Genomic DNA, 23,456 nt, shown 5'->3' with positions numbered 1-23,456 from the left:
CTACGAAGACACTACCTGGGTAGGCTGCGTAAGGGCGTCATTAGAGTCGTCACTGTTGAACTTTTGGTGCATACTATCACCGGATTCAATGGTTATATCTGATATCGTGGCACTGGAGCATTGTAATAAGCGGTTTATTTTACCATAGAAAGAATACAAACGTTGACGGTGCCACAGCTGTTCATCGTTGTATCCGATCTATTTTTATAAGCGGTATCGTTATATAAGTGGACTCGACTGTACATGTAACAAGCTTAGGGGAATATCTATGTTTTATATAATGTACGTTCCTTCATGCCAGTCCCAACGCGGAACGTTATTGTGCACTCACTTGCGTACAGCATCCTTAGGTATGGTATATCTTCGCTCTACCATTGTTCTTTCATCTGGTGTTCCGAAGTAAACTTTATATTAAACAAAACAGTGCCATCAGCACTGCCTACAACATAGATATTCCTGTTAACGTTGATTCCTTCACTTATTTCTGTCTGCCTACATTTTATGCCCTCATTTTTTTAACGGTTATCTTAAAAAAAACTTGTGGTGTAGCTCTTTTTTGTCCCCTCTTCTGCCGGTGCGAGCGTTCAGACCGAGTCCTCGATTTGTTATACGGTAGTAGTAGTAGTAGTAGTAGACTTTATTGGAGCCCGAAAAGACGGCGGCACCTATAAGTGCCGGACGGGGTGGTTCCCTGTTCACGGGACCCGTATGTGGCCAGCAGCTCCTGGCCCCTGGCCGCTAGCACAAGTTGAGTCTGCAGGGCGGGGCTGGCCAGCAAGGTCTCCCATCGCTCGTGGAGTGGGGGTGGGGGTAGGGGTGCCTGGGGTTTAGTGCACTCTGCGATTATGTGTGCAAGAGTGCCAGTGCTGTTGTTGCAGAATGGACACGTGTCCTCTTCTTTCTCGGGATACATTCTATGTAACAGGACGGGGTGCGTGAGCGACCCTGCCTGTAGTCTCCTGAGTATTGTTGGCTGGTCCCTCGTCAGGGTGCGGTGTGGCTGAGGGAGGGTGCACCGCTCTTCTCGATATGATCTCGTTATATCTCTGTACGTGAGCACTGGGGTTGGGGTGTCTGCGTCGTGCCCTGCCCGGAGGGTCATTGCTCGGGCGTGGTAGTCGGCGATGGTGTTGCCGGCTACCTTTGAGTGGGCGGGCACCCACGTGAGCTCTATGGCTCTCCCCGGTGCTCGTTTCTTGGAGATGATTGCAGCTGCCACTGAGGAGATCGTCCCCCTCCGGTAGTTGCCGTAAGCTCTTTTGGAGTCTGTGACCACTACCTCTGCCCCCGGTTGAACGAGTGCTAGGGCTATGGTCACTTCCTCCGCCGTCGTTGGGTCTTTGGTCTTAATTGCGGCGCTGGTAACAAGCCGCTCCCTGTCAGTCACGACTGCTGCCGCGCGGTAGCTGCCTTTCTGTAGTGAGGCGTCGGTGTAGAGGACTCCTGGGTGTCCGTCTAGTTGCTTGGAAACGGTTAGTGATCTTGCTTCCCTCCTGCCATCGTCCTTCCCAGGGGTCATGTTACGGGGAAGGGGCTTTGTGTGTATGACCTCTTTCCATTTCTCGGTCAGGGGCGTTGTTGTAGGCATTGGCTCTATGCGTCATCCTATTTTGGTGAGTATTACGCGACCGTGGGCCGTTTGGCTTAGTCGGACGCGCTGACTAGAGAGATGGGCCTCTGTCAACTCATCGACCGTGTTTTGTAAGCCCATGGCTTGCAACCGGTTGGTTGACGAATAAATAGGTATGCCTAGGGCCTGTTTCGTTGCCTTGCGGATAATCGTGTATATAGTATTCTTCTGCGTTTTGGTGAGACTGAGGTAGGGGACCGAATATGTAATTCTCGAGATTATGAAGGCTTGTACCAGTCGGATGGCGTCGTCCTCCTTCAGGCCTCTGTTCCTGTTAGCCACCCGACGGAGCATGGATAGAATTTTGTCTGCGCTGTTCTTAATTTTTCCTACTGCAGCATGCGCCTTGCCGTTGTTTTGCAGGAGGAGACCGAGGATCCGGCATTGCTGTGTTGGTTTGATCACCGTGACATCTATTGTGACTGAAATGGTTGGTGGCGGGGTCTTTTTGGGTTTTCCTGGCAGGACCACCAGGAGCTCAGACTTCTGTGGTGCACAGCTCAGACCGCATGACTTGGCATAGTCGTGGACTGTGGACGCTGCCAGCTGGAGGGTTTCTTCAATCCACCAATCCGATCCGGCTCGCTCAGTCCATATCGTGATGTCGTCTGCATAGAAGGCATGTCCTATGCCTTCTATCTGCTCGAGCATGCGGGGCAACGGTAGGAGCGCCAAATTAAAGAGCAGGGGTGATAGAACTGCCCCCTGCGGGGTGCCCCGCTCCCCAAGCTTAATAGGGTCCGACCTTTCGCTGCCAACCGCGATGCTAGCCGTTCTTGCGGCGAGAAAGTTCTTGACATAACCGTAGGCCCGTTGTCCGCACCTCGTGTTATACGGCAGTGCTACACCTCCGCGGTGTAGCACCACGGAGTTGTAGTTAGAACTCCTATATTTCGCAATTCCACTCGTTATTTTGAGAGATAGTTTCGGTTTCCTATCCGCGTGGCCTAAAAACGTACCTGCGTAAAACATTTTTCTGCATTGTCTCACTCCCACTTATCCCATTTATTCCCTCTGCTGACTGCCGGGTACGGCCCGACAAGCCTTCCATAGCTTGGTCTGACCCGATGTTGATTTGTATATTTCATGAGATGAAATAAACTATTAGTATTACTCTTAAAAACTGGGCAGAAACGTGGAGGGTCACTAAGAGGGTCCAACTTAAATTGAGGACGACTCAGCGAGCAATAGAACGGAAGATGATCGGTATAACATTAAGGGACAAGAAGAGAGTGGAGTGGATCAGGAACAAACGCGTGTTAAGGCCATATTAGTAGAAATTAAGAAGAAGAAATGGACGTGGGCAGTGCATGTAATGCTAAGGCATTACATGTAATGTAATGTGAAGTGTAACATGAGCCTTTGCCTCAACAAGAACCGCAACTGTTTTGTTGCTTTTCATCGATGAACAGACTGTTTCATCAACTGAATTCTTGCATTTTATCTTTGTGACTTGTTTCGGTATTTCTTACATGTTGTCTTTGTGAATCGTTTCTTATGAAAACTGTTTCCTGCGCGCCTCAGTTCAATATAATAAAATTCTTGATTACCAAGGTTCGCCGTTATTTTTTGCTTTCACTGCCCAGTGTTGCATATATGCAACAAGCCATATTTCCTACAGCAAGCAATATTTTCATGAAATCATAGTTTAGAGTACTTCCAGGTGCTCTTGTTAGAGCATCGTAAAAAGATTTCTGTTTTAATAACTTTTTCTTGCACTGGGTAATAATGGGTAACAGAGGGTAACAGAGTGGAACTCTAAACAAGGCAAGCGTGGCAGGGGGCGGCAGAAAGTTAGGTGGGCAGATGAGATCAAGACGTTTGCGGGGATAAATTGGTCGCAATTAGCACAGGACCGGGGTAATTAGAAATTAATGGGACGGGCCTTTGCCCTCCAGGGGGCGTAGATAGGCTGGGGTGGGGATGATGATGGTTACTTCGCTTGCGTAACCCCTTTGCCTGACCGCACTTTTCTCACGCCTATATTCAATAAGTTACCCCAAGAGACCTCCGCCATGCCTCCCTTAGTCGTGACGGTACCCGCGCAACATGTAGGTGGTGTGGAATCTTGGGCCATTCGCCACATTCCCGATAAACGTCGCAACGAACTATGGACCAACAGATACCACGAAGGGGCCTGTACCTTAGCCGTAAGCGTTGGCAAGAGACTGACGGTGGCCTTGTCGTCTACGTCCTTGAAGTGACGTGCTCTCTCGCGTAACGCGTCTGTTGACACGTTGGGCAGGAACACGGCGATCACGGAGGTGATGTACTGTTCGTAGATTCCGTGTTTCATCAGCTCGTGCCGCGTATGGTACCTGCGGAAGGAACGGAGAGCACTGAGTTATTTGGAGCATTGTAGGAAGCGCAATCACAGCGTACCAAGGTATGCCCTCTTTATCTTACGCATGAACATCAAGAACGTCACTAGTGGTTTTTGATTTGAACGTCGGAAAGAGAGCGCGCAAACTTTATTTCGACCTCTGGTTCAGAGAAGTCGGGTGGGGGAGGCCAAGAACGCGTCCGCGATCGCCAGGGCTCGTGCCGTGACCAGCTCTTGACTGGCTCCGTCCAAGATATTCAACCAGTGCTCCCAGAGGAGGAGACAGGGGTGCTTAGGACACTGACGTAGTGCATGATAGCGCGTATCCAGCGCAACACACGCATTTAAGCTAGGGTAGGTGAAATGGGGAAAATGGGTAAACGTCAGAAAGCCGTGGCTTCTTATGATAACACGGATGCCACATTGGAGTGAGTGCAAAAACTTGAAATAGTACCATGCTTATTTAACCGTTTGAAGACCGAACGTTATAGCATGATGGAGGTGCAACAGAACGTTGATTCGAATGACAGCACTATAAATTCGACTAAAACTGAAGTCCGAAGAAAAACCTTTGCAGTTTTACTTTCACAACTTTTTGCAAAGCATCCCACTCCCATGGAAGCTATATGGTTCATGAAGCGATATCACGACATACAAATAGCAGCTCTCCTTCTACTATACAATGCACTCCCACGTCCAACAATAAAATCTTGGCGTTCCACAAGTACCTTTTTCGGCACTTCCAAAGGAGTACGCTCCAGCAGACTGATTACCAATGAGTAGCACATCTCTAATTATAACCCTCTGAACGACAAAAGGTATTGGGAAAAGAAAATGTCGTTAGAGGACATTTTTTTGAAGACGCTCATAACTTTATTTGCAGCCCCCTGGCGCCTAAATTACCATATGCGAGTAAGGAAGAAATCAGACGCCAAATCACGTGGGAGAACGTAGTAACATAATGATTATTCGGAAAATGCCAGACGTGAGCGTAGATGCGTGTGCCTAAGACATTTTAAGATAGGTTACGGAAACATACAAAAGTGTTCTTGCTCATTCTTGTTGAAAACTGTTACTTAGAATCACCGTCAGTCCCTATGTAGGAATGCAACGGTTCGGATAGCAGTAACAGAAGGAGACAAGTTGTTCTATAGAGTTTACTTTATTCATTTCCGTGTTTCGGAATAACAGTGCTGAGTTGCACGATGGGCGTAAGATTCAATTCATTAATGCAAAAAAATGAATATTTGGAAACGAGAAACCGGGCGTTATATCCATTGGAAGGACGGATATATCCACGTGCAGTGAACGCCATTACGTAATTAAAAGAACTGTGGTTCATTCCTCTGTCATAGGAATCACGAAAACACGAAAGTGAAATGTGAGAGAAATCTATATCCGAGCATGATTTCCGGTCGGCGGCTGTCTTGTGGGTGTGCGTGGTGAGCGACGTCCTGCTGGTGGGTCGCTTTGTCAAAAGTGTACTCACGTCATTTCCGTGACGAATATGACGCCACTGCAACCTTGGGGTACCGCGGCATAAAACACTTTCCTGTTAAATACAAAACCCGAAAACGAACAACCCAATTGTAGCGTACTCTTTAGTACTAAAGGTTGCTTCTCCGCAAGGAGACCCTGTGTGCAAGGGTGAACCCTTTACAGGCCGCTTGCTTCATTGTGCTGGCGTCACCTCCGTGACAGATATGACGTCAGCGAAGTCTTTGTTTATCCGGGAGTCAAACATTTTCGCGTTAAAATGCGCGGCAAATCTGTTCACTTCGCTGAAAATGTCGCCGATAGACGAGTCTTCCGCCTCCCCCAAGATGTGAATACCCCATTTCTCTACCCGCCCGCCTGGCTCTTCCAGCGATAAACACGGGGGAGGTTCACCTAAGTCAATTTAACTTTCGCGGGATCTAGTGCTGGGGCGTCAATTATTGGAACAATTTGTTACGGTTGAGCTCGGAATGCCGCCGCGAGTTATAGGCGCGGGCATCAGCTCTTTTACCAGCGCAGCTGTGAAAGATTTCTTCTGTCTGTGCGGATCGTTAACAGTGAGCTCCACTCGCCGAAGTGGCCGGAGAGGAGAAAAATTACGCCCACCTCCCCTCGGGAGAACCCTGGTGTGATGCGACGCTGAGGGGGGTTCAAGCGCAAGCGGAGAGCAACCGTCGACAGAAAGGCCGCCGGAGAGCGGCGCACCGGTTATATGCGCAACGCGCCCGAAGGAGAGGAGACCGCGGAGAGAGAGAGTACTGCACATGCACAGCACCGCGCGCAGCGCCGCCCACCGGCGGAGTGAGAGCGCGCTGGGCCGCACACCCGCAGATGTTGAGAGAGAGTGTTCGCTCTCACCTGGGCACGCGCCGGCGCCAGGGCGTCTGCCGCGGCTATGACGCAACACAATCCAACACAATCCACTTTAATCCAATCCAATCCAAACCCAAGCTAAGCCAAGCCAAGCCAAGCCAATCCAATCCAATCCAATCCAATCCAATCCAATCCAATGCCCCTCGCGAAAGAGTGTTCGCTATCGGAGAGGAGAGGGGTGAGCGGAGGAGAGTGCGGACGCCGACGACGACGACGGACGCACGCAGGAAGGGCAGGGCCGCCGACAAGAGATGCTCTCAGCGTCGCATCTAAAATTTTCGGCCAAGAAGTGTGAAGAAAAGTGGCTAGCGGGCAAGGAGCCCACGAGCACGTGTTTGGAGTGCGCGCCTCCAGAAAAAATGGCAGCATTTCCACTCCGTGGATGATGGCGAGGGTGCGGAGTACGGGGACTGGAAATAACATTCAAGTTGCGCCCCGAGTGACATCCTATTTGCGCCCCGACCGTCATTATATTTGAGCCGTGAGTTGCAGCTTGATTATTCCCTAAATGAAACTGCAACTGACAGCTCCAATCGAATTTTGCTTGATGGTGGTGTGCGCACGGACGGACGCGGATAGACATTGGGAGGTGCTAAGGTACTCCGCCCCGTTACAGGCAAGGGAGTAAGCCATTTGACTCTCGGGTACTAACTCACGGTCGTAGCCCAACACAATAAAGAAAACAAAACGGTCGTAGCCCAATGGGTAAGACGACTGGTCTAACTCTGTCTGGTCTACCAGACACAGGCTGAAATCCTGCCAGTGCCTGTGTGATTTTTTGCGATGGTAAATGCTATGCGCACGCACAAGGACGGACATTGTGTGGTCCTAACGTGCTCCGCACCATAAAAAAAACGCTTCTTGTAATAGTAATCGAAGATGAGACCCCCACGTTGTGAAACCCGCGTCTCCGATTGCGCTGAATAATTTCGGGGCACCCGACATCTTCTTTCGATTCGTATCGCTGGCGTTGGCTTTGAATTTTGAACTTCAGGAGGGTGGGTTGTGGACTTTGATTTAAGTGAGCTTGCAAAGAAAAAGGTTCATTTTTCAACCACTGTTTTTTTTTTAAATATGGGCACAACTAACAAAACCCTAGTTAGAGCTAGGGAAGACCACCAGCTCCGCTATTTGCTCGGTGTTCGCCTCCCAATTACGAAGGTGGCAGAATGTTTTCCTATTCCTGAGCCAAAGTATTGTTTACAGCCTGTATTTTTATTTATAATTGCAAATGCCAAGCGCACATATATGTGCCTAGTTCTAGGTATGTATAAATTTTTTTGCGTCAAATACGTGTGTTTTTCCTTTGGTGACCGATATTGACAAGTATGAATTATGATAACAGATTTAATGGTTTGTAGAGTTTTTCCCTAATCAATTCTCTTGTTCAAGTATTACTTTACCTCTTGAATGGTTGCCTGAATCCAGGGAAATATAGACAAACAGACAGAACAAAATGTTCCGCTTTAAGTAGCCCAAGAAAGATTATCATCTTTAAAACTGGATTAGATGCGGGAGTGGCATTTCAGGCATGCGGAGTGGAACTCCGCCATTGACAGCTTTCACGTTGTGTGGAGTTCATTTTTGTGAGCTGCTCTAACCCCAAAACATAATTCTGGCTGGCTAAAGTTTGACGGATTGCTCCCAATAAGTTGTGACAGCACTTCGTCTTGAATTTGAGCCTTCCGACTCATTAGACAGAGTCACCCTGGTGGGGGCGGACTCATGCTCTCAAAACCTCCCCTGTACACTGGCTAGAGATATGGCGGGCGGTCACGGAACAGCATATTTGTCACTAGCACAGGGGAAAACAGGCCGAGCAGTATTTCAGTGGCCTGATGGGACCTGTCCGGAAAAAACTTCGCTATCGATGCGCAGGAAGACACAGCGTCTGTGAAGAGCGAATGACGTCAGCTAAGCCGGTGCTGCAATGGCTGTGGTGGCGCTGCGACCGCAGCACTGCCATCACCGCTTGTACTCGCTGTAAAGCGGCGTTTGCAGCAATTGCAGGGCCGAATATACGTGTAGAAGAGGATGGCATAGGAATGATCGTGTGCCGCCCTATCTTTGCAGACAATAGGGGAAAACACGCTCACGTGTTTCTAAAGATTTATTAACGAATCTTCAATTAAACTTTTTTTGCTTCAGGTTTTCGATGTCATACAGCTTGAACAGAGTTTTCTTGAAAAAACGTCTGGACGACGGCCGAAGGCCTGCTTATCACTTGGGGACGTTTATTAGAATTTCCGGTATGCAAGTGCAGAAGTTCGCTTCAAGGGGCCGGCGTATCTTCGCACTGTACTGATGTCCTACTGCGTCACGCATTCAAGGACAATAAAGTACCTAGGGAGCTTTCCTTAGCCGGTTGGCGTGGCCGTATCTCCAAGGAGAACATGTTAAGATATTCTTGTTGTTTTGTCCTTTAGCTAAGCCACCATAATCATGAATATTGCATAAAGGGAAATTATTGGTTTTTCTGCGCTGATGCTCCTCCCACGGTTGTTCAGTACATTTGTTTCAGTGTTCATTTGTTGCCAAGGGCATTTCGTTGATCTGGGATATTAATGAAGCCCCTGCAGTACTGAACGTGACAAGTAAATAAATCCCGAGAACGTCAAAAAACCTGAATTCCGTTGTATATTCTGTTCGATTATCGCACGCAACAATCGAAAATCCATTCCGGCTCCCTATAGTTGGCCTTCGATCAGTATATGTTGATATTCTGAACCCTTTATCCCCGACTGAAAGCCAATGAATGTCGCGTACAACGCCGCAGAGCGTTGTGTGCCATGTAGAGCGGCTTGATTTTCCACTGACTGCTGCGCCGCTTGGCGTGAGAAGCAGAAGCGACAGTTGTGGAAAGCTCGGCGGGATAGCGACAAAACAGCGGCAGCGAATGGACGCTGCCGCCGTCGCCCTCTCCGCTTTTCACGTGAGTCTGGGCGCGCGGTCGTTGCCTACTAGCGCGCACTCTTTTCTTTTTCCGTCGCGCAGTCATTTCCTGTCGTTTTATTCCTGAAGCACTCGCAATAGAACCCGCCAAATTCACTTGAAATTTAGGAGCCTGCTACAGACGCCAGACAGCGGAGACACCGGCTTTTTTGTCCCCAATGGGCCATTTAATGCGTTCTCCTTCAAGGGATTGAACAACACGTTACAATGACCTCAGATATCATGCTCTGCTTCACTAACCAGTAGGCGAAGTTGGCGCTCTTGCTCCTGAACACGATGCGGGGGAGCGCCGAGAGGTTTGCTGCTCCTGGCCGCTGCCTCAAATGGAGACTGAAGTAAAAAGTGACGCCATAGTTGACCGACAGGTCCACGACTATCCCCAGTGGATCCAGACGCGGGTAGGTAGAATTGTGCGGCCACGGTAGGTGCAAGCTCCGCTGCAGATCAAGAAACAGCTGGAACTCGCTGTCACCCCTGTACATGGACTGCACGCAGCTGTGGTAGAAGATCGCCGCCTTCTCTTGTGCGTATTGATGCCTGTTCGGAATCTCCACTGCCAGCGCATCTTCCTCGACCTGCGTGCACGCACGCGGAGGGGTAAGAGCAAGAAACCGCCATGCTATTCGCGTGGCATATGCGACACTCCAATCACATGCAAAAAAGCAAATTCTTAGTTTTGGGGGCCTTCTGGGATCTCCTCATAGCTATCTTCCGCCGAAAGAACAGAAAAATAGAAACGCCATTTCACTGCGCCTCGAATTTCCCATCGTGATTCCATTAGCTCACTCTCCTCTGTAAACATACGGGATTCCCTGCATGAAGGCAATTCCTTATATATGGGGATGCTCGCGCAACGCAGTGCTTTGAGAAGTCGTCTGTTAGTGTTCTACAAATGCAAACCAGATGTATGGGTTACCTTTATCATTCAGGAGTAGCGGCCTGCAATAAAGAACGTTCAGCATTCCTTTCTTATTACCGAAGGTAATGTAAGACTGGTTTAAAAAATTACCTCCTTATAGACATTCCAAAAACACTGCTAGCAGTACCGCATGGATTTGGACGATGTTGCCTAGCATTTTGAGAGGCGTACTATATCAACAGAAACTAAAAAAAGCAAGCAGACACACCTCTCAGGAAGATTTCTACATATGGATGTTTATGTAGACAGTATCATGGGTAAATAAAATTTCAATCAAGGAAGGATAGGCTCGTATTAAAATCTAGTTTCGTACGCGTCAAGTATCATGTACGGCAGGCACAAAGACTAAAGGCACAGCTCGGCTCATTTTAACATTAGTAACTAGCGTCCACTTGCCCCAAATGGGCGCTTTCGTCCGAGATGCGAGATTTGGAACGTTTACCACAATGATTGTATTTTTACAGTTAAGCCGTCAGTTATCTGAAGGAAATTCGTGCTTTGTGTGTTCACCTCCTTTCTAACCAGTCTATATAGGCTTTCAAAAAAAAACCTTGCCAAAAAACCATATTTGGAAACATAATCAGTCTAAGAGCACGCAGATTCATAAACACAAGAGCAGCTTTGTCATTCATCGAAGTTGCTACAAAAATGATTGTTCTAAAGTGAATCAGTTCACTGCACACAACTTTCGCACAAGGTTGCTTCGTTCGAAATTTCGACGTTTGCTTCTCACTTTACCAGGCTCCAGCGCCACTTTGGGATTGAAATCTTTCGCCTGTAAATTGTGGCAAAAAATAAACAAAATGAAAGGGGTGTTTTGCGCAATATTTTTATAGTCTTCATACACAAGTACACTGCTTGCTCTATGCAAAATATTCCATTTCTTCAATGGTTCTTCTAGGTTCTTAAAAGGGTGGTCTTTTGGCCGAGAAAGCTCGGGGTGGAAAGTTATGGGTAACCAACTGCCCCTACCTGACGCACAAGACTTTGGCCAGCCTGGCCGCACTTACGACGAACTCACGTTGTATAATTCATGAAAGTATGAAATTGCTAAAGGCCAACATGTAGCAAGAAGACAATTTATTGACGGGCAGTTCTTTGTTTTTAAGAGTGAAAGCCCATAACCGCCGAATTTGTACGGAGGCGTGCTGAAGCCTCATTCGTAAAGCCTTATTTGTAAAGCCTCTACTATTTGCTAGTTACCAAATCTTTTGCTAAAAGGTTGATGCCCAGCACAGGGAAGGGGCGATGCAGGGTACGAATTCTTGACATTGTGCATAGTCCCGCTTTGAGTTCTAGCGCCAACCAGCCCCGGCCACTCGTCTTAGCATATATTAAGTCGTATCCTTCTTTGACAAGTAGTAGACCTCAACTTTGAGATTACCCATTGTGAGACCTAAACATAGGACGTTTATTTAACTTCACGTTTTGAAGTCTAACGTCGTCAACCAGTGCAAATCTGAAAAATGTACTCGCACCCACTGTATACGACAAGCTGCGCCCACCGAGTGACGTTCTAAGAACTCGAAACGAAATGTTAGTTCTAAGCTGCGGCGCATACCCTACACTTGCAGGTGTTATTCAGGACAGGTTATACGAGAGCATATACCCCCAGGGTTGCATGGACAACGCTCTATAAGCAGCAATACGCATGAGCACACACCCACAGCGCTGTAATCGAGAACACTTTGTAAGCAGGAATCTATGCTGTCGCCCGAGCTTCATGCTGCTCCATCTATAATTCATAATGATGAAGCGATTGGACAGCGCTTTTTCTCCCTCCGTTAGGACAATGCACGCTGGGATACTTCAAGCAAAATCAGGAAATACTGTCGGAGTGAACGTCACTGTATGCTAACACGGCAATATAAATCATAAGGTCAATATAAATCATAAATGGGGTCAATATAAATCATCAATAATAATATAAATATTAAGGCCGGACAGGGTGGTGACCACTGAGCAAAAGTATATACCAGGGGAAACCGCCAATTGACGCTGGCGCGGGCGAGCGACCAGAAAATGTCACAATGAAAACCAACCGAACAATGAAGTTTCGTAGCTGCGTCGGCGAAGGAGAGAGTAGCAGCATCTGATGAACGAAATCAGAGCGGCTACAATTCATTCCAGGGTTCCTATTATATAATGTCCGAGTATGAGAGAAGCTCAGGCAAAGCCGAGCCGTGGTAATAATAATGAGCTCATGACAATATTTCGAGGCAGGGTCAAAATGCTTTAAAATTCGATTCATGCTATTTGCGGATTATTGGGGTGAAGTAATCGGTTTAGGGAAGCCTGCTCAAAGAATGCGCGAAGAGGGAATGGCCCATTTTTAAGGGCGCTCCCTCGCTCCACTGTCGCACCAGTGGCTACTGAAGGCAAGCACATCAAACTACTTTACCTTTAATTTATTAGGCTGTACTTTGTTAATCTGTACTACTTGTACTTTAGTAATCTGTATGTAACTAAAAATTAAGTTTTTTTTTTCATTTCAAGCGTTCATATGAGCCTTGTTTGAAAATTTTGGTCCTAGGAAGCAATTTATGCCGTCAGTGGCACACAGTACAATCACGTGACTTTGGCCGACTGGCAAAAAAAGGAAGCGGGTGATGGAAGCGCACCGAATTCAAAATAGTTTCTGCTCAGTGTTACGTTATCGAAACCCTCCATCTGTTTTTCGATACAATATATCCTCAGGGAACTCGAGTCTGCTGACGTGCCTTTAAGGTGATACCATGGCGGTACCTATTAATAGCATGGCGGTACGTATTAATACCGATCGTGAACGGGCCACGCAGTTCCTTCTCGAGCGAAGATGCCGCTGTCTTAACTTTGGCCAAGCGCTTGTGGAGTTATCTGGCCGCCCAAAGGAGCGGCGTTTCTTCTCGTTTCTTGATCTCGCTCCGGGAGGCTGGCCCATCGAGAAAGCGGAAAATTCGTAGCTGGTCGGGTTGATACGTTGGATAAATGGAACTGCACTAAGACGGGGCATAGCTAAAAAATGAAGATCGCGCTAATTCCTAAGACTTGAAAGTAGCGGAGCTGCACACAACAGTAGCGTGTTTTCCCTTTTTTGCCTCACGACGTTGTTTAAGCCTCGCCGCTGTACGAGGGACCACAGCTGGGTGTTCGTCTTCCTCAATCGGACACGGTTCTGCGCCGCGCGTGGCCTTGTGGCTTTCCTTCGCGGGGCGCGCATATCCCTACGGTGGGGGCCTCCTCGCCTTCTTCGGCCGCATCCCTTGCACGGGGCTAGCGCACTTATCCCTACTCTCCTAGCCTATCTCTCCCTTGCCGCCTATCTCTCCCCGTTATGGGGCCGCTGCTCCGTACCGGGCGCTTGCGGAAGGGGGTGTGATTTGACCTCTAGCACTCAAGGGAAAAACTGGTCACCCCGCGAAAACTGGTCACCCCGCGAAGCTTGCAAAGTAACGGCACAGCGCCCTTGCTTGCTACGCTGCACACGGTCCGCTCTTGGCGCTGTTAACATGATGTATTGCGAAAGAGCAGGCACGGCTCTCTCCTCCACTGACTTTGGCTCTCAGCTGGGAGGCGGCACGGTCGAAGAGGGACACGCTGTCGCGGTGCGTCCGCTCCCAGCCGTCACACACGAAGCGGTAGAAGTCGTCGCACGGGTCCAGCGAGCGGTTCAGGGAGCCCGCCAGCTGTTCGGCCGCGTGGGCGCAGCCCCACGAGTGGCAGACGGGGACCTCGGTGCGGTCGCCGTCCGCGAAGGCTAGAATGAGGACGGCGATGAGGACGACGCCCAGCACGAAGCCGGCGATGGGCCAGCACGGATCTGTTTGGTGCGCTGCTAGCGCCCCGTGAGAGAGGCGCCGCGAGCTTGAAGAGCGCCGGCGGCTGCCGGACCCAGTGCGCTGAGTGGATGTGTCACAGTCGGGCTGCAGGCATGCGCCATGTTGCCACATGAATTCGAAGAACCAACATATATATATCGTCTTGACAACACTGTCCCACAATAGTACTTCAGTATTTCGAACTGAGAAAATGAATAGGCCTTGCTAAGATATAACAAAGAAATGTGACCAGGGACGCCAATCCAGAGGCCCGAGTTCGGCCTTCTCCCGAGTTCCCAGCCGCTCGGGTTTATGAAGGAACTGATACTGGAGCATCGGATACACTTCGAGCGAAACGGGAGCAATCGCGCGCAGCACGCGTGGCGTTGAGAACGTTGAGAACGGCCGTCTTGTGATATCAACCACATGGAGCGCCATCTGAAATCGATCTGCAATGCTAATTCCCAAGCATAAACTAGATAACCGCACTACTACTTTCAAATCCCCAGCCTGCCTGTTAACAGACCCCGCCCGACGCGGTGTGGTCCGTGTTTTTCGGTGTTCTGTTCTTCCTCTGAATTATGATTGCTGTTTGGCTTGAGCATAGGCCAAGTGCAGCTCTGTGAAAACCCAAAACCAAGTAAGGAAAAGGGGATAACTGGATACTCGCGAACAAGTTAAGTACGGCAATATCTCATGTACAGTATCACACCGCCAAAGCAACGAACCCGAATGTCAACGGGCGCGCGCGTTTCGAAAGAAGCCATTAATAAAAACAGCGCGCAAAGGACGGGACACGAGTGAAAACAGACAGGGACAGCGCCCGTCCCTGTCTGTATTCACTCGTGTCCCTTCCTTTGCGCTGTTTTTATTAATGGCTTCCTACCGACTCGCCCAGCTTCGCACTCTCGTTTCGAAAGAAGGTTGCTATGAATGTGTGATATCGGCTCCCTTTTCTCTCGTAGTTATCTCTCATCACTGCGGTAGTTGATAAGCATATTAGGTCCCCAAAATCACGGAAATGGCTCGTGCCATGTTCAAAATATTCCCAGTAACGCACTACGTGCGCGGTGCGGAGTAACATACGGCTGCGGGGTAAGGCACAGCGGAAAATTCCGTTAGAATGCTGGTTATAAGATTAGAATGCCGTTAGAAGATTAGAATTCTGGTGGATGAAAAGCAGTGAGGGGAATATTTCCAAGGACAGTTACCACCTCTATTAGGAAAAGAAGTATTTTGTGGCGAATAAGTTTTTGGTGCCTGCCCTAAGCAGCGTTAGCATTGAACCAAGAGTGGAAAACATCGGTATATTAATCTTTTTTGGTAAGGTGACACGTCATCACCCCGCTACAAAGGAGAAACCAATAGCAATCATCATCATCATCGTTGATATTTTGAAGTTGTAACCGAGTATAGTGACGGAACGCGTCTTGCTCCCGACCGTCAAATTTTGCTCTTGTGTGTACGGCTTGGTTGAGTGTGCACGGCCAGAGCTTATCAGTTATAGTCGCAATCCAGAATGTGAAGAGCGTGTTTCAGGATGTTTGACTGCGTTTTAGACTTCGATGTAGTATCAATTGTAGTCAAGTGTGTTTTCACGGGGTATAAAAACCGTTCCCACGCAAAATAAAAAAAAACGACTGTAGATCGCTTCGTCGATCAAGAGCGGTGAACAGAAATAGGAAATAAAGCAAACAAATCTTAAAAGTAGTTGTTGCTATGCCTTCCTTCGTAGCACATGGCCAATTGCTAGATTTACCCGTAATTGGGAGCTTTGAAGAGCTAGTGTGTCAGGTTCGCAAAATTCATAACACTGCGAATTTGAAAAGTAAATGCTGTAGAATAGTGCGTGCCGTGCGACACGTGACCATGACGTCAGGACAACGCGACAGGTGCGCACCACCCTCGCTGAACCACGATTCTAGGGAGGCTGCGGCGTGCTCCAGTGTGGTTGCTGACGCAATTTACGCAGCAATATTAACAAATAAAACAGAAGAAACTGACGCCTAAACGTTATAGCAGAAAAGAAGCCGTTGGAAGTAAGGTTGCGAAAAAACAAAGAAACAAAACCGAGAAAAAGGCGCAGGCAGTCGTCAATACGTATCGCCATGCGCGTAAGAATATTGAGTTCCAAGATAAAATATTGCATCGAAAAAACGTAACACCGAGAAGCAATAATTTTTAAGGTGGCGCGCTTCCATTACCGCTTTATTTTTTGGCAGTCGGCCATAGTCACGTGATAGTATTGTGTGCCACCGACGGCAGAAATTGCCTGTCCGGACCGAAAATTTCGAAGAAGAAGCCTATATTAACCCCTGGAATGAAAATTATTGAATTTTGTAGTGAAATACTTCTTAATAAATAAAAAACGCAATTAAGTAAAGCAGTTGGATTTGCTTGCCTTCAGAAGCCTAAGGCGTTGCGCTGCTGAGCACGAGGTCGCGGGTTCGATTCCTGGCCGCGGCGGCCGCTTTTCTGATGGAGGCGAAAAGCAAAAACACCCGTGTGTACGAGATTTCGGCGCACGATAAAGATCCCCAGGTGGTCAAAATTAATCCGGAGCCCTCCACTACGGCGCGCCTCATCGCCTGCGTTGCGTCGGCGCGTTAAACCCCACAATCAATCAATCATCAATCAATTGCCTTCAGAAGCCAGTGGTTTTAACAGTGGAACGAGAGAACGCACCAAAAAAATGCGCCACGCCCTACTCGCGCATGCTTGAAGCGCGCTGCCCTGGAGTGGTTACGTCACCTCGATAATCAACAAATAGAATGAATTGCATTTTAAAGTGCTTTAAATCTTCCGCGAAATGTTATCATGAGCTTATTATTGTTACCGCAGCTCCGTTTTGCCGGAGTGTCGCTCAAATTCCGGCCTTGTGGAATAGCACCCCAGAGCTATAACAATACGCAATACTAAGCATTTCCTTCCGCGTAGACTCACTCTAGCAACACGGCATCCAACAATTCAGCATTTGTGGGCGCCGTGAGTAACCATGTTTGTTGAGAATGCGAAGAAACGAAGTTAATAAGCGCACAGTTGCGTCATGGGCCCGCCTATCTTAATCGACCCTGAGTTACACGTCATTTATGAACAATGGTATATTCCTCGCCCAAACACATCTGAAAATCTGTTCACGTACGGTTGAGGAGGCATTCTCACGCATTGCTAAAGGAAATGATACGCAAGATTAGGCAGGACATAACTTACCGAACCCATGACTTTCGCCAGCCAGTTTTCTTCTTCGCTTTGATCGATGACTGCGATAATGAGGATGGTGAAAACCCTCGTAGGCTGACACATACCCAATTAGGAGACTTGGATGGGCAGCTTTCATTTTTAGAAAGAAGTCCTCAAGGCCGTTAGGAGCGAGGGGGTTGAGTGGGTACGAGGAGGGACGGTCCTTTAGAGCAATCCGTTTGGTTCAGCTGAACACGTGACCTAACTCGCAATGGGCATGCAGTAGCCGCGCGGAATGGGCAGGCCCAGTCTCGCACAAATATACCCAGAGAACTGTTTATTACGACGACGGGCGTTTGAGAAGCCTGCTACCAGAGAGTTAAAAAGAGAGGGGATATTGCCGCCAACCATGCATTAGGTTGTTTATTTATGCTTTGTTTTTACCGTCCTGTCGCGCCGGGATGTGTTATCTGTGTGCCAATGGAGCGCGTGTTCCATTGAAAATTTTGTATGCCGCACTTCTTATCTCTTTTATAGAGAAAGTGTTTCACGAGCCTAGAATAACCTTGTTTGATCGACATTGTTCTCTATGTAATTCGAGGGTTCGAGAAACACCCGCGCCGAAAGATAAATACCCGCAGAGCAGAAGCCATGGTATTCAATTCTCGCCTGCGAACGTCACTTTGTTGACTGCTCTTTCGCCGCCTGTGTAATCGTTGAGTAGCCAGGCAAGTTCGCTCGAATAAACTTGTTTTGACTTCAAGTCAACCGCGTCGTCTTTGGCTACGTGACAATATTTTAAGTGCGATTGCCCAATTGGGCCCGACCCGTTACCCCTATATTTCTAGGTTCTTCGCGATGAAATCCCGAGAAATGCACTCGACAGGCATAAATCCCTCACAAGAAGGAGAAATCACACTTAGACAGCTACAGACCAATACTTTTCTTTCCCAGCGACGGCGGCTGTGAAAAAACTCAAGAACACGTCGGAACAGATTACGAGCATGATCAGAAGAGTTGCCAACCGCAACAGAGGACTCAAGGAAGAAGACGCCCTGCGCCTGGAGCAGGCTTTCGTCGCGTCGCGCGTCACCTACTCCCCCCCTTACCTACGGCTGGCGAAAACGGAAAGGGAAGCTGTCAACGCGACCATCAAAAAAGCAACAAAGACCGCCGTGGGCATGTAGATGTACTCGTCGACGCAACGTCTGATGGATATGGGCACGCTGAACGCCGCGGAAGAGCTGCTCGAGGGTCACCTGTCGAACCAACGAATACGGCTGAGCAAGACCGAGCACGGCAGCGCCGTCCTGAGAAAGATCGGATGGCAGATCAAACCACAGCCAGAGACGGCGGCGCTCCCCAAGGAGAGGCAAGAAGCAATCGAGGCTAAACCCCTCCCTATAACATCCAAGCGGGAAGGCACGACGAGAGGCGATCGGCACGGACTCGGCAGCTCTAGCCCGGCAGCTGGAAGAGGACCCTCGGGTACTCAACGTCGACGCTTCGCTCCCGAAACACGGTACGAAGGCAACGGCGGTCGTCACCACCATCGACAAGCTGGTCACCCGCGCGTAGGTGCGCATGACGGCGGACAACGACAACGACGAGGAGGGAGGGAGAGACACAGCCCCGAGCATGAGAGGCTTCGCATCTAAAAGCCTGAAAGAAGAAAGACTACCATGCACTGTTTGCGGCAGCTGCACCAAATAACAGCAGTGACGTCAATAGAAGATACTACGTGATTGGACAATGTCGAACTATAAAATTCAGACCAGTTTCGGTTTCGGTTCTGGGAAACAGCATGCTTGGCATCCGACGTTATTGTTGGATGGGCATTCTCAATATCTCAGTAATCGGCATACCATGCTTCTGCCATGTTGTCGGCTGTAAAATGCGTCACTCAAGCCTACCAGCACGGCTTGGAATCGTAACAATCACTAGTCGAGGCGTACGCAGTGTATCTCTCCGCTCATCTGCTAAAGCTCAAATGCGATGCGCTTTTACCCCATCTTGAAAACTTGCCTGGCTCGTACATCGTAACAGGCGTGTGCGCATCAGGTCAATGGTCGGCTGATTCGAGACTGTGATCGCGAACAGTCGGTGCTATGGCAGCACCACGCCAACGAGAACTCGCCTGCGCGTCAGTGTCAGTCTGCACGCTTTCTGCCAATTCACTCAAGCAATGAACGTTACAACCAAAAATTGTGAATTTAGTATACGAGAACACTAGCCAAAAACGAATAAATCAACTGAAAAAAACATTCCTTATTAGGCATTCAAACTAGCGACTTGAAAAGCAATATTACCAGTGTTCCAGACCACTCGGCCAGTGATGTCAGGGGCCGAATATACAATAAACTGGCTATACAATGTATAACCAGTTTACATTTCTATTTAGTTTTAGCATGTCAAGCACCTTAGATGACTGTTTATTGCGCTCGGCTGTAAGCGTCCCCCAAATTCCCACAATATGACTACATACTTTAAACGAAAAAGCGTTCGCAAATGTGCCGTCGTGCTGCTGACCGATGTGCTAGTTCACCTAGCGCAAAAACTCCTTGCCGCGCCATGGTTTCACGTTGTACAACCAACGTTTTGGTTGATTTTAATTCCTTATTACCTATATTAACTTCGCTGACTCTTCTCCCGCCTTCACTTGGCCTTAGAGGTTTCTACTTGCGCACCAGTCAGCGAAGCGTCGCATGTGCGCTTGTGGAGAGTGACTTGGACTCAGAGCTTTATACAGTCTACAAAGTAATTGATTGATTGTGGGGTTTAACCTGCGGACGCAATGCAGGCGATAAGGCGCGCCGTAGTGAAGGGCTCCGGGTTAATTTTGACCACCTGGGGATCCTTAACGTGCGCCGAAATCTCGAACACACGGGCGTTTTTGCTTTTCGTCTCCAGCAGAAAAGCGGCAGCCACGGTAGTCTCCTTAGTAACAAACTAAAGGCGCATTATTTCTGGTGCAAACGCGCCATTGTTTAGTTTTAACTGAGCGATCAAATTCCGACGACCCGCGGGCCGCAGACCGACTGATTTTGTCGGAGGGTCGGCGAGCCTTGAAGTAGCGCAGTCAAGCCAAGCCAAGCCATCTTGTTTTGACGCCATTAGAAACGTCATAGGAAATCGGAAAGGAGTATGCAGAGAGGAGGACAGCATATTCGATTTCATTTTTCTACTGAATAAAGTCGCGTAAACGCAGCGAGAGTGGTCGAAACATTACTTAGAGACTCCAGACTACAATTTCCGCTCGTAATCCCGCAATGTTTACAAATCACTTCAGTGTCTCTTTAATAGATTCTCGTCCTTACATATTGCTCGTGATGACATTTTTCTCTCTAACGATAAATTACTGCCACTGAACCTTTTCGAAGGCCTCCCATAGGACCATCAGAATGATTTCTCTTACCACACCCTTATTGCAACCGATGCCTCTGTTCGGAATGAGAATGTAGGCGTGGGTATTTTTTCTCCCGGTCTGAAATGGGCGTTTTTCCTGCAGTTGCCTAACTTTGTTACTTCTTTCCACGGAGAGCTTTTCGCAATGGTCTTGGGCGTTCGTAGTCTTGGCTCTTCTAAACAATGGCAATAATTCTTACGGATTCATTTTGTTTCTTCTGCACTTACTTCCAGAAATTCATCTCCCTTACATCGAGCTCTTGCTTCTGTATCGCCCTCCTCCCTCCGAGAACTTGGTTTGGTTTGGGTGCCTGGACACGCAGGTATCTGGCTCAATGAATCGGCGGATACTCAGGCGGGAATGGCACGTGGTGGTTCACTAGTGGAGGTTCTACCGCCAATTCACCTCATCACTTAGGCTCCCTTTCATAGGCTGTGCCTACTTCCAAGTATGACTGGTTAGATTTGCGAAGACTCGGAGCTGGAGCACCTCCGGTACTCGTGGAATTGCACCATAAGCCAGTCGCGAGCTTGCGAAGCAACCGTCACTAGTTTTCGGAGTCGGGTGCCGAATTCAAATTTTTACTTGCATTGCAGTAATTTGGACCCTTCACCACTATGTGCATTCTGCAACGAACCAGAAATTACTGTTTTTTTTCTTCTTTTGCTAACGGCTCTCCTCTATACGACGAAGGTACTTAGAAAGCATACGTAAGCGGCTAAACCTCGCACTGTCTGCGACGCTATTTTTTATTTTTTTCATTTCGGTGTGAAGGTACAGGGATTCACCCAAAGGGATCTTTGCCGCGCGTTACACTCATTCATTCTAGAATCGGTCGTCTGCCGTGATAGCTGTCAATTGGCTCTGCTGAATTCCCTTGTCAAGCCTACGCGCAGTTTGCTCAGTTACTCGTACCCCACTCTCTCCCCATTATCTCTTTGTAATACTTACTTTCTGCTTTTCCTGCAACTGTGTTTTCTTTTACTTCTGTTTATAGTCTCTTCACGTTTATTTCTCTAGTAATCTACTGCTGATGCATTTTCATATTTGCATTTTCCCCCCAAAAAACCTGTATTGTTTCTTTTCTCAAAGCACACATGTCCTGGCCAATTCCCCTTAAGGGGTAAGAGCCACCTCATTGGTACAACCACCATGTTGAGTGATTGCGGGCACAAGTTCACCTGGTAAAAGACCCACTCTACTCTTCTTACTTAAGTTCATCGCTACGACATGTCGAAAACGTTGAGCCGGGAACAGCGCGTTTGAAGAGAAGGGGGGGGGGGGGGGGTTAAATAAAGGCGGATGCTCACACTATCAAATTAATGCTGATCGGCAAGGATATTGCGTTGAACAAGCCCATCTGTAAACTGGTTCTAAGGAAACTGGGGTTGTTGATAGACTGTGAGCTTACCATTTATTGCGGGTGCCTGCAAAGGGGGGGGGGGGGGGAGGGGGAAGGGGGGGGGTCAGAAATCGCTTTTAGTTGTGGCGCTTTTTGCAAAGACTATGCAGTTCAACTGCCACACCACAAGAAGTTAGTACGAGCTACTCATCACTGTCCATTTCGGCTTCGGGCAGAGGGTATTTGTAACGGAAAATTGGCGGAGGGAGTATTGTAACTCTGCACTCCTTTGGTTTAGCGTACAATATGTGGCCGCCTGCTTGACCAAGAATGTGTTATGGAGGTGTAGGTATTCATCCCGCCGATAATATATTGTTTATTCAAGCGTAGAATTCATTTCGTCCTGCGTAGTAACTGGCACTGGGCTAGTCGCGGTCCGGTAGCGCCTTTCGGCTGGTGGTGACCATACCTGCACACACACACACACACACTAACTGCTGCCTCCACGAGTTCAGTGCTAGGCAAACAACTTTTCCAGCCAATATTAGCCCCAATGATGCTGTTCATGCCGAAGAAAGAATTCAGCATCGGCATGATTCTTGCAGCATACATGACATACAGCCACACCATGTACACCGCATTATGTCACAAACATGTGCCGCGCGGACCCCTTTGGTTGTACTACTACATTTTGTAACACACTTCCAGTTCCCTGTTTTGTTTGTCACCGTAGCCTGTTGTTGACTGAAAGGACGAAACAAATTTCCTAGAAAAACCTGGACAACCCGCGGTGGTGGCTCAGTGGCTATAGTAGGATGCTACTGAGCCCAATAACGTTGGTTCGATCCCAGCTGCAGTGGCCGTTTTCCTGATGGAGGCGAGAAACGAAAACGCCTGTGCGTAGAGGCTTCGGTGCATGTTAACAATCTCCAGTTGGTCAACATTAATCCAGAGCTTTGCACTACGGCACCCGCATTACCAAGGTGTAGCCACGGCTGATGAAACCTACACAATTCAATTCCAAAGCCGAAACACTCGCCTTATCGCACTGCGGGAAAAAAATTGAAAGAAAGTACGATTCGTGTTTGGAAGAGTTTATTTGGTTCATACATAAGAAAGTGGTAAGGGAAAACATAAGGTATCGCCTCCATCTGCGCGAACAAATAATCTCCGCCGCACTGGTGTCGCATAGTCACGTGTCATCCACAACACGCATTAATTTAGCAGACAAAGCGAACGCAGGCCGTGAAAATATCTGCTGACCCTTTAGGTCCTTAATCACTGCACATAGCGACTCACGTAGACAGAAAAAGTACGACTATGCAATCGGACAATAGGACGCCCGGTGCCGTATGGCACACAGACTACACACCTTCCGCTATCGCAGCACGCAAGATTTTTATGTTCGTCTCAGTGCGTGCGTGTTCGGTGAGGTAACGGTATCTCCAACGCAACCGCCGTTGCCAGGCGCGGCGCGCGATAAGGTCGATAGCCTGGATAACGGCATCAAGGTTGGCGTCTCGTGGAAGCCGTTCGA

General features: G+C 48.4%; 1 protein-coding gene across 1 annotated transcript in view; it reads right to left on the bottom strand.

Moving 5' to 3' along the window:
• The window catches only part of LOC144153400 (endothelin-converting enzyme 2-like), a 33,319-nt gene extending 19,196 nt beyond the window's left edge, over positions 1–14,123 (bottom strand). The window contains exons 1-3 of the mRNA XM_077685047.1: positions 13,728–14,123; positions 9,516–9,850; positions 3,804–3,948 (exon numbers count right to left, since the gene is read on the bottom strand). Coding sequence (XP_077541173.1) covers positions 3,804–3,948; positions 9,516–9,850; positions 13,728–14,123 — 876 coding nt within the window. The remainder of the gene's footprint in view (positions 1–3,803; positions 3,949–9,515; positions 9,851–13,727) is intronic.
• Between the last annotated feature and the right edge of the window lie 9,333 nt (positions 14,124–23,456).

Source organism: Haemaphysalis longicornis, unplaced genomic scaffold, assembly GCF_048455015.1.
Source record: "Haemaphysalis longicornis isolate Haplotype H1 unplaced genomic scaffold, Haemaphysalis longicornis Haplotype H1 scaffold_9, whole genome shotgun sequence".
NCBI lineage: Eukaryota > Metazoa > Arthropoda > Arachnida > Ixodida > Ixodidae > Haemaphysalis > Haemaphysalis longicornis.
The sequence above is the reverse complement of the archived record's forward strand: the minus strand, read 5'-3'. Positions and strand labels throughout refer to the sequence as shown.